General features: G+C 37.8%; 1 protein-coding gene across 1 annotated transcript in view; it reads left to right on the top strand.

The window, feature by feature from the left end:
* The first annotated feature begins 430 nt into the window (after nt 1–430).
* epc1b (enhancer of polycomb homolog 1 (Drosophila) b) overlaps nt 431–12,585 on the top strand; it is a 127,656-nt gene continuing 115,501 nt past the window's right edge. Inside the window, exon 1 of the mRNA XM_017495214.3 lies at nt 431–897. Within this exon, the coding sequence (XP_017350703.1) occupies nt 664–897 (234 nt within the window). The 5' untranslated portion in view covers nt 431–663. The remainder of the gene's footprint in view (nt 898–12,585) is intronic.

Genomic DNA, 12,585 nt, shown 5'->3' with positions numbered 1-12,585 from the left:
GCTATTAGAAATTTTTCTGAACACATATATTTACTTAGGTGATTTATTTTTTAGCTAGCAGTATTAAAGTTTTTGGCTAGTCTACCCTACCCTATAAGATTAAGCACACTAATGCAAATAAGTATATATCATATGATATGAATATATAAAATAATACCTGTTCTGATATCCACTAGTCAAATAATCATGCCCATCTGGGTTTTATACATTTGTATATTGTGTTCTTATTAAAAGGTAGGTATATATATATATATATATATATATATATATATATATATATATATATATATATATATATATATATATATATACACACACACACACACACATGTATGTCAAATATGTATATATATATATAATGTATATCTTCTAGCTTTGAGCAGGCACGAACACGCACACAGCGCAACCGCAATAAACCTTGTGGGAATGGCAGTTCTGTGATCAGGGGGTTGGGCCGTCAAGAGCGAATGGAGTCTTAAAGAGTTTTTAATGTCGGCCATGTTGGCCATGGCGTATTGAACCAGAGAAAGGGACCGGAGCGACTGGGAAAAGCAGACCGAGAGAGCGAACGAGATCCGGGCCTTCCCGGGTTCGCTCGCTCTGCAAAATTATACCTACAGTCAATCGAAACGTAGATTCCAGGATCACGAAATAAAACCTTTCATGACAGCTGTATTAAAATCAGTGGTGAACATTAGAAGATCGGATATATTTATGCTGCATCTCGTATTATATTTTCTAAAAATGAGTAAATTGTCTTTTCGGGCACGGGCGCTGGACGCATCCAAGCCTCTACCCATCTTCCGTTGTGAGGATCTACCCGACCTGCACGAATATGCATCTATTAATCGGGCTGTGCCACAGATGCCAACGGGGATGGAGAAAGAGGAGGAATCGGTAGGTTTTTGTCGCTTGCGTTTACAAATTTAATCTCACTTTCCCAATTCGGTGTGCGCCCCTGCTTGGCTGCGTTGGTTTGCATAAAATGGCCGCCATCACACAATCGAAATAACCCCCGTATTTGTTTTATGATATGGGCGGTATTTACTGCGCCAAGACTAAACGTAAGCGACTCAATTGGATTAAATCATGGAATTGTGACTAATTACGTGTAGTATTTATTAAAACAGATTCTCTGATGAGTACAAAGAAGCCACGACCAAGTCCGCCATTTTCTTCCTTTTCTTTTTGCTGTTGGTGTAGTAACATAGAATTTCAGATAGAGGGACACGGTGAAACTGGATGTATTTATACAGCACTGGCAGACTGACGGGTCTAAACATTTAGTTGGTCTAAACATGTAGTTTGTACAATGCTAGTCTAGTTTGGTAATCAGTTTGTAAACAGACACCCATTAGGTCATGAGGTATTGAAAGCTAATTGCTTATACGCTATAGTCGGTTAAGGAGTAACTCGTAATGCATCTTTAGCTTTTTCGACACCTATTCAAGCACTACGCCTCTAGAATTGTTCTATTTTTGCTTTTATCACTTCTGGATTAAGCCGGATTTACACTGTACGATATTCAGCCCGATTGTGCTACAGCAGGCACAGTCGTGTATTGCATGGTATCATAGTTGGTCGAGAACTATCTTAAGGTCCTTTCACACTGAGCGCGACGCGATAAATCGAAGCGGATCGCCGACGGACGGTGCTTTCACACAGCGCTAAACGATTTATCGCCTTCACCTAATTCACGCCTGCACGATAGGTGGCGCTGACCGAGAGTCATTTTACGCCTGCACACTAGGTGGCGCAACTCACTATTCAGCTGATCGGCCTAAACTCTTTGACCACTGAGAAGAAGAATCACTTAAATGTTGGCGCATAGCGCCACAGCACAAACTGTTAAGAAGCACAGAAACAAACATTTCTTATTTTATGTGTATTCTACCCAGAAAGGGAGGCAGAAAGTTTGTGTTTTTTGAACAGCACCATCAAGCTGTTTTAGTATGAATGAAATAATGTGAAATATAATGCAATAACACAGTAATGGGACAAAACCCGAGTTTAATGCCCAAGACCAGCCCACTTTCTTTTTCCGTGGTGGAAAAACTTTGATAAATGAAGTGACAGTTCAATTCTTACCATCTTGTTATTTATTACTGACATGTTTCAACAAGAATATAAAAGTAAATAACAAATGACATACTGAATATTGTTTCAAACTAACATGAAAATAAATATTTGTTTGCATTCAAACAAATATTAAATATTTCAGTAAGAAATATACTTTATAATACGGTGTGTGATGATAGTTTGTTTATATCTCCGTGGTACGTGCACATGTGAGAGAGAGAGAGAGAGCATGCGTGCTGAGCAAACAGCACTTTTTAATGCATAAGTAACTGATGCGCACACAATTTAATCAATAAAAGGCCAATTGGATGGAAACAGGCGGGAGACAACAAATATGGCAATTTTTTAAAGCACTGTCACATTGTCGATAACAGAAATGTGCTAAAAGTGGATGGAAACTTGATAAGTTGATACCAAGAACTCAATATCCATTATCTTCTCTCTTCTGGAATACCCTTCTTCACTGTTTTACTCTGGTTTCCAAAACAGCCTTCTGTGCTATAGCATCACCTATCGTGCCGTTTTGTGCAACAGCAGCAGCTCCAGGCACGTGATCTAAAGCTCAAATATAATTGAATGGCCTGTTTTGTCGCTGAGCGACAGGAAAAAAAATCGACACATTGGATAAAAAAAAAGTGTTGCTTTTTCGCACTGTGACTGGTGCCTGGTGTGAATAGCTCCATAGGGATCTATTGTTTCGATTAAAAAACGTCATCGCATCAAACATTTGCGTCGCTTAATTGTCTTCAGTGTGAAAGGCACTTTAGAAAGTAGAATGTGACATGGTTGCCGGTGGCAAAAAACTTAACTGCCAAAAAGACAGCTGCTGATGACGTTCTAGCAATGTCACAAAATTGTGCTTAAGTACAGTGAGTGTGACCGCTCTGTATGGAGTTAATTTTTGCAGAAAGTTTCAAATAAATTCTGCAAGCCAAATATTAACAAAATGTAAAAACACATATTTAGCTACTTAAAATAATGAGAATAGAACAGATTAGTTCTGGTCTGTGTAAATATAATCAAAATATAAATGCCTCTGTAGTATATAATAACATTACACTTGCACTAATTTCTGAATTATGTGTGGCACAAAGCAAACGTCGTTCATTCATCCTTATCTACCGTATCACAACCCTCTGCCCTCTCCCTCCTAGCTTTTTTTTTACCAGGTGATCCAAAGTAATTTAATATAGTTTTTTTTTAATCCTGCCCAACTGACTGTCTATTTCCCCTTCAAAGTCTTTTCTCTCTTTCTTTCCTTTTTTTGACTCTGCTAACTTACTTAAGATGGTCCTTTGAGGATGTGCACTGATAGAAAACCATTCCTATTAGTTGCAGCCTGTATGTATTTTGGCCAATCACGAACGTCAACATTGCGCAGAATAGGGATGTCACAAAAACCGATACTTTGGTACCAAGTCGGGTACCAACATTCTTAAAACGTGACCGTACTTGTTTTTGTGCAGTAGCGTTAGTTATGAAGATACCGATGTTGCATTTCTTCCAGAACTGAAGGGGGCAGCAAATACCCACAAGAGTTTTAGTCGGTTTTAGTGGTGAAGAAGAAGAAAAACTCCTACAAGCACGTGGGAAAAAGTACAGAAAATGGCAACAATTTTAGCTCCTCCCCGACTCGTTGAGAGGAAAAGAGAGGGAAGCTTGTTGAGAGGAAAGGTAGCATTGGTTGTCTGCAGCCGATGCTCTCGTTCATTTCAAACAGAGAGGAAACACCTGGAATTTGGCGAAGCACCTGAAAGACAGGTCCTATATTATGGATGTTTGAGGCAGCTGGCATTGTAGCCGTGAAGCTAGCTAACGATATGCTCCATGTAATGTTTCCGATAGCCAGTTATTTTTTAACGACGCTAACGCATTGCAATGTTATAAACTACCTCTGAATGGGCCACCATGCATTGCCATTCAGCCGGTGTCCTGTCAGCAAAATGTAGCCTATTGTCCCAATATTGAAATGTTAATGGTTTTAATAAATCTTTTTGGCCTGCCACCATATCAGTGAATTTAAACTAATGCTTGCATTCAGCATATAAGGTGTGTGTGTGTGTGTGTGTGTGTACTTAGCACTTATTAGCACTTAGCACTGTTTTATTAGTCATTGTCAGACAGTGTTTGATAACTAAAATAACCCCTTCTCTCTTTGCCAGTATTAGCCAGAGAAGGATGTCCTCCAGGAGTTTTTAATTTTATTTAAAATTTTTGATTATTTTTTTTATACCACACCGTGGTATCGACTTTGGTATTGAATATTGTGTACTTTTGGTGGTATCGGTACAGACTACTAGATTCTTGTGTTCGTAGGCTTTTGAGTGGATAAAATATGGAAACCCTCTTCGTTTCCAGAAAAAAATTAGTTTGAACTGGAACACCATCCCCAGAGTATTTTTTGTCGTAGTTTTTGTAAAAAAAAAAAAAAGAATGCTATTTGTGTGTGTGTGTATGTATGTATGTATGTATGTGTATATATATATATGTATATATATATATATATATATATATATATATATATATATATATATATATATATATATATATAATAACAAACAGGCATTGTCAGTCAGTATGTTTACATGGACAACAATAATCCAATATTAACCCGATTAAGACAATACTCAGATTAAGAAACTACAATGTAAGCAGCAATTTTTTATTGATTACCTTAATTTGACTAAAGTCATACTCGAAGTAAACACAAATCGAATTAAGACGTGGAGTATTCCTATTTTAGTCACATTATCGACATGCATTACAGACATGTACTCACCTTAATCACACTATTAAAGTCGTGTGGGAGTTTTTGCCGCATTTAGGAACAGGAAACATACACATGGCAGTGCTCAACAGTTTGACTGCAAAAAAGAGAGCGCGGCTGGCTCCCAAACCTCGTACTTGCCTCCTATTGGCCTGTAGTAGACGAAATACATGTATCTCGGCTACTATATAGTAGGTAAGTACGTGATTTGGGATGCAGACCATGGTTTCAAGCAGTCGTCTATTTGCGCGTACAGCATGACAAATATTTAACTGCATGGCTGTGTCTGAAACTGCTGAAATACATGTAAGTGCACGGTTTCGGACGCAGCCCATGGCTTCACAGGGCTCTACAGTGCGACCATTTCAATTGCATTTGTGACTGAAAAGTACTTTGTGCGACTGTGAATAAATATTTTTTCGCACCAGTGCGAGTGACCTGTTGAGAGTTGTATAATACAATCGGGATAAAAACTACAGGAAGTCCAAAATGCATCTACACCACGCAATGGTTATTTTCACGCTGCTTTTCATCTCCTCAGTCAACCGGGCAAGTGTGTAAATACTGCAGAGAAGCCATTATGATAAGTAACACTGTACATCATCTGCTTCTCTCAACTTCCTGATCTCACAAACCGCCATCTTCTATTGATCATGCAAAATGACCTGTACCAGCGACTGCGACCTGCTCGTGTAGACACAGCGCGTCGGGCAGAGTAAATTATCAATAATGCTAACGCTACAAGGTTCGTTTAATTCAAACTTCTTTGTTAAATAATTCCTCACCAATCATAATCAAGAGTAGCAACTGTTCAGAAGGAGTATGCTGCTACTCTCCTTCATTCCCTTCACTAACTCTAATAGACAGCCCATTCACCTCATTTCAGCTCACGGTTGCCAGATAGAGCTAGAAAATTCAACTCCAGTTTCCATGTTTTAATCCCCCCAAAAGCACAATAAGCAGACATGGCAACACTGTACTGGGGGAACCCATCTAAAATGGATAAACAAACAAAAAATAAAATGCTAAAATGTGCTTAGTTATAAATAAATCATTTAATATAAAAGTAGATACTATAATAACTTCATAAAATATAAATAAAATCAGAAATTAAATGGTATTTAATTACTATGGGTTGCATTTAATATCAATTTGACATTAAGCTTAGTAAGCTATTTCCTTAGAAGGCTATTAGCCTGTGTCCTAAGATGGATCATTTTTGTGTTAGTCTACTTTTAATTAGGACTCTTTATTTATTAAGATATTTAAAAATAAATATTTTATGCTTATTTATCAATTAACCAACAGTATTTCTCATTGCTATTATTTTAACTCGGTTAACAGTGACCATGAGCAGAGAACTTACATTTAACTATTTATGACAGACCTCCTGATTAAAGCTTAAACAAAAAAAGATTGGTATCTGGTAGGGATGCACCGAATGTTCTGCAACTGGAATTATTGCCGAACATTCGGTGCATCGTGTAATAAGTGAAAAGGCCGAATAAATTTGACCGAACAATGACATGTTTGATGACGCGACCAAATACCCTAGCAACCAGAGTGAGACGCGCGAATGTCACAACCTCCACTTCCGGGTAGCGCGCTCGGAGAGACGAGGGGAGAGACGTGCTCTTCGGATGTTGAAAACCATGACGTTGTTTACTGTGGATACGTTTACTGTGCGTTTGTTTTGTTTCTGTTCCGGAGTATCTGTCACGTGGCAAGACGTAAGGGAGTAGAGTATGGATGTAGGTGCAGGTAAAGACAAATTTATTTAAGGGCAGGCAGACAAATCCTAAATTTGTAAATCCTCGTAATCCAAAAAACGTAGTTAAGACAGGCAAAGGGTCGTGCGATCGGCGAACAGACATAAATGGGGAAAAGCAGGAATCAAAGTCGCGGTCACAGAAAACAGGGTCGAACACAAAACAAGAAACATGAACTAGTACTAGGGACTGGGAGCAGAAAAACCAGCGGGGACTAAATTAACTAATCTATAGTTTAAACTAACTAAATCTATCAAGGAACATAACATTAACAACGTATCTATCTATACTATATCTACTATAGTACTCCGCGAGGTGTACAGGAATGCGGGCGGTATACATCCCGAATATAATCAGCCGTATATAACCCGAATATAACCATTTTTTGCACTCTTATCAATGCACTTTTTAATGCACTTTTTTGTTGTAGGCTTCAGAGTGTTGCATTCTTTCAGCAGTCAGTTATAGGCCTAACATAGGCTATTCAAGGGGGGGCTCAAAGATGACCACAAAAATATTTTTATTTTACTAATTTATTTATTTAAAGTTATATTGTGCCTTGTTGGTAGCCTATGCCTGCTGGAATGAAAAAAAATGTTCAGTGTTAAAAAATATTTTGAAATTGTAGTTTTTGTAATTGATTTCCTTCTTTGAAAAGCAAGACAAAATAGTAAAAAGCACATTTTGACTATTTAATTTATGCACTGGTGAAAAAACTGGCAAAAAAATGGGAAAAAGGGAAAAAACATGTTTGGCCTTCGGCCAAGTTTTTCATTATATTAGGCTTCGGCCAAGAATTTTCCATTTTGATGCATCCCTAGTATCTGGATTGGTATCGGCTGTAAAAATCCTGATCGGTGTATCCCTAATGAATGCCATTAAACTAAAGCGCTTTGCATCTGATGGGTAAATGAACTCACCCAATCACATCCTATGAGATTATTCAGATATATACACAATATACACAGAGTGGTTTGAGAACTGACTCCAACCCAGAACCATGACAGCGGAAATAATAGTGTAGCTTTAAATATATTTAAGAGGAGCAGACTTCAAAGACTGAACATTGAGGTTTTTGGTATTTGTTTAAAAGGTGGAAAAGGTTAACAGTTGTTTTTTGTATACAGTCTGTAAAATTAACTGAAAATATTAAATTTAGTTTATCAGAAGGTAAATTAATGTCATTGCTCACACTATGTCCTAAATTCTGTCATAATTGACAGCTTAAAAGCTCAAGTTTTCTCATGCCTACTAGTGTGTTATATTGTGGTACATTAACGTTACCATCTCTAAAAAAAAATAAATAAATAAAAACCTAAACTTCAACCGTGCTCCTAAATCTTTGTAATAAAGTGCGCCTAAAAGAAATTGTTACCATAGAGCCCTGCTTCAAGTAGTCACCTATTTGCACATATAGCATAACAAATAATTAACTGCATTTGAAGCTTTCATGAAATTAAAAAATAAACACAGAAAACTGTATACAGTACCATAACGAAGACGAACGGTATGTTGATGCGTGAAATTCTGGAGGGAACGTCGGACGGCATGGCATGGGGTTCTAATGTGTGCCATTAATCGATCTATGTTCTTTAACATGTAAAACGGGAACATGAAAGAAATATTCTAAAAGCGACTCATGTAAACACCTTATTCAGATTAAGGTAAATAATTAGATTATTGCTATCCATGTAAATGTCAGAGAAAGGTGAGGGTGCAGTGTGATAGCAAGACCTCGCTCTTGCAGGACAGTATTTGGGACATTTAGAAAGTTGCTACTGTTTGTCCAAAAAGTCGCTAGATTTGTCGCTAGGTGCTGAAAAACATGTATCTTGCCTACTATGTAGCAGGTAAGTACGCAATTTCGGACACAGCCATCTCTCCTGTTTGCCGTCAAACGGTTGAGCACTGCCGTGTGTGTACGGTGTATCAGGAAAGTATTCACAGTGCTTCACTTTTTCCACATTTTGTTATGTTACAGCCTTATTCCAAAATTTATTAAATTCATTATTTCCCTCAGAATTCTACAAACAATGCCCCACAATGACAACGTGAAAGAAGTTTGTTTGAAATCTTTGCAAATTTATTAAAAATAAAAGCCAAAAAAAAAGCACATGTACATAAGTATTCACAGCCTTTGCCATGACACTTAAAATTGAGCTCAGTTGCATCCTGTTTCCACTGATCATCTTTGAGATGTTTATACAATTTTACTGGAGTTCACCTGTGGTAAATTCAGTTGATTTGGACATGATTTGGAAAGGCACACACCTGTCTATATAAGGTTAACAATGCATGTCAGGGCACAAACCAAGCCATGAAGTCCAGGGAATTGTCTGTAGACCTCCGAGACAGGATTGTATCGAGGCACAGATCTGGGGAAAGGTACAAAAACATTTCTGCAGCATTGAAGGTCCCAATGAGCACACTGGCCTCCATCATCCATAAATGGAAGAAGTTTGGAACCACCAGGACGCTTCCTAGAGCTGGCCACCCAGCCAAACTGAGCGATCGGGGGAGAAGGGCCTTAGTCAGTGATGTGACCAAAAACCGATGGTCACTCTTACAGAGCTCCAGCATGTCTCTGTGGAGAGAGGAGAACCTTCCAGAAGAACAACCATCTCTGCAGCAGTCCACCAATCAGGCCTGTATGGTAGAGTGGCCAGACGGAAGCCACTCCTCAGTAAAAGGCACATGACAGCCCGCCTGGAGTTTGCCAAAAGGCATCTGAAGGACTCTCAGACCAAGACAAAGATTGAACTCTTTGGCATGAATGGCAAGCATCCTGTCTGGAGGTAACCAGGCATCAGTCATCACATGGCCAATACCATCCCTACAGTGAAGCATGGTGGTGGCAGCATCATGCTGTGGGGGTGTTTTTCAGCGGCAGGTACTGGGAGACTAGTCAGGATTAAGGGAAAGATATTAATGCAGAAATGTACAGAGACATCCTTGATGAAAACCTACTCCAGAGCACTCTGTACCTCAGATTGAGGCAAAGGTTCATCTTCCAACAGGACAACGACCCTAAGCACACAGCCAAGATAACAAAGGAGTGGCTACAGGACAACTCTGTGAATGTCCTTGAGTGGCCCAGCCAGAGCCCAGACTTAAACTTGATTGAACATCTCTGGAGAGGTCCTGCAAAGAAGAATGAGAGAAACTGCCCAAAAATAGGTGTGCCAAGCTTGTAACATAATACTCAAAAAGACTTGGTGCCAAAGGTGCTTCAACAAAGTATTGAGCAAAGGCTGTGAATACTTATGTACATGTGCTTTTTTGTTTTTTATTTTTAATAAATTTGCAAAGATTTCAAACAAACTTCTTTCACGTTGTCATTATGGGTTATTATTTGTTGAATTTTGAGGAAAATAATTAAATTAATCCATTTTGGAATAAGGCTGTAACATAACAAAATGTGGAAAAAGTGAAGCACTGTGAATACTTTCCGGATGCACTGTCACAAAATGTGGCAAAAACTCCCACACGACGTTAATAGTGTGATTAAGGTGTGTACATGTCTGTAACGCACGTCGATAATGCGACTAAAACAGGAATACTCCACATGTCTTAATTCTATTTGTGTTTACTTTGAGTATGACTTTAGTCGGAGTAAGGTAATAAAAAAATTGCTGTTTACGTGGTGGTTTCTTAATCGGGTTAATATGGGATATTGTTGTCCATGTAAGCCTACGGAGTGTTGAGCACACCAACAAATCCAAGGAGCATACTTTAAAGGGTCATGAAACTTCCCTCTTTCAGCTCAAGTCTACCTCTCAATGTTTTTGAAAAATGAAACTTAAATGGGCATGTATGGCTGTGCGAAGAAGGGAAGGGGAGTGGACGTGGCAGGGAGGAAGAGGGGGTCGAGACTTCAGAACACTCTCAATAAAGTTGGATAGTGACAAAGTTTGCAGTTGCGGCAGATGACTTCTCTCCTCCTGAATCCCCAGGGCTAAATGGAGACACAATAGATAGCAGTGTAGGTCCTCTGCCCTAACTATTTGAACCATTAGCACCTGGCATGACTATGGAGGAAAACAAAACAAAACTGGAGACAGTGCGGATGGGAGAATTGTCAGCTACCTTTGTAGCTAGCAAATAGGCTCAAGCTTTTCATGAATAAAAGGGAGAAGGCTCTTCTCTTTAATGCGTACTCTCGTTGCATAGTTTTGCATGTGACAGCCTGTGGAGCTTTAAGCGGTTAAATTAGCTTAAAAGGCAAGTAAAACTGTTGGTTAAAATTTAGACACATACCTCATTTGAAGGGATAGAAAAGTCCTTGGGACCGAGTACTGCATCATTGTTTACATGCAAATTCCACTTCCAGAGTCCATCTTTCTCCGGTTCTCATGGCTCTCCCGAGACAGCACACTCTAACTCTTACACCATTGAAACAAACTCTTGCGACCCATTTGAAAGCCTTGCTCATCTACTACATCTGTAGGAAAGCACCATGTGCTGTCATGAATAATTAAGAGACAGCATCTTCTCATAGGATAAGAACATGCAGGCTCATGAATAATTGAGACACCGATGCGTCATTGACGTACTGTGACGTGTGATACGACGAGATTTTAAACCCGGAAGATGAAAACAGAGGAAAAAAGCCCAAAATTAACCAGTTTTCTCCTACAATTAAAATTAATGGATGCTAAGATTCTTTTATGATGTGTAATAAGAACACCTCTGTTAAAATCTCAGAAAATGTAGTTTAGTGTTTCATGACCCTTTAACGTGAGAAAAAATGGGGGGGGCAACACAAATAATAAATACCTAAATATACACTGTAAAAATGTATTGGAAAATTAGCAGTAACTTACTGGCAACAAATAGCCAGCAAAATCCTGTATTCCAAAATACTGTAAAACTAACAGTAATTTACAGCATACTGTGTAATGATTTACAGTATATTGTTACTATAATATTATTTACAGTAGTTAATTGCATACCATATATTGGAACACAGTGCATTTTCTTTACAGCAATTTTTTTCACACTATTTTATAGTATGCCTTAAAATACAATATCCTTGTTGTACAGTGAAATTATTTACGGTAGTTGCATTTATATCATAATTTTTAACAGTGTTTGGCATATATTTTAAATTTACACAAATAGATGTTAGCTAATCTGTAAGTTAAACAGTTAAAGTATGTTTACAGCTATACACTTTAGGCTACAATCACATTGGATCACTAGTACTCAATAGAGTAGCTACAATCTATTTAATTTAAAAAAAAAAAAATAATGAAAAGTTGAGGCCTTTTGCTTATAAAATAATTTATTACACAAGTAAATGTTACACATCAAAAACATTAATAGTTCATTCAAAAGTGTATTACATTTTTTAATTCAAACTGAATCCAAACCTGCCTTTCAAGACCTTAAAAACAAAATACAAATATCTGTTGAAATCATGTGCAGCTTGGATGAATGTATTCAGTCCTGTCCTTAATTATCAAATAGAATGCAAAAGCTACTAAAAATTAAAAGCTACTAGACAATGTAAAAAAAAAAAATCAAATGGAACAAAACTTGGTGAACCTGTTTTAACTCTTAGCCCCAGAGGTCTGTATAAACTTTGGTAAATTTATATGTAAATGATAATCAAGTAAATATAATATGTTCGATCAAATAAATAATTTGAGAAGCACTTTGAGTGGTGTTTCAACAATTGGCCAATGATGATAAATTATTATAGGCTATGCACAGGGGTTGCTCTTGTTATTTGATGGATCTAGAATGCTTTTGCAAGAAAGCATGAGCAAAATAATGCCAAGTCGAGTTGTGCAAGTCATTGCATTCTGTTTTTATTTACATTTTACACAGCGTCCCAACTTTTTTGGAATTGGGGTTGTACATACTGTAGACTCCATTATTGTCTTTTTCTTCTATTTCACCAAAGATAGTTCAAAACAAAGCCTGATCCTTTTTCCCCCTCTTAATTTCTTTTGTCAAAGAAGTGAC

The sequence above is a fragment of the Ictalurus punctatus genome, chromosome 20, assembly GCF_001660625.3.
Source record: "Ictalurus punctatus breed USDA103 chromosome 20, Coco_2.0, whole genome shotgun sequence".
In the NCBI taxonomy this organism is placed as follows: Eukaryota; Metazoa; Chordata; class Actinopteri; order Siluriformes; family Ictaluridae; genus Ictalurus; species Ictalurus punctatus.
Note: the sequence above shows the minus strand (reverse complement) of the source record. Positions and strands in the feature narration are given on the sequence as shown.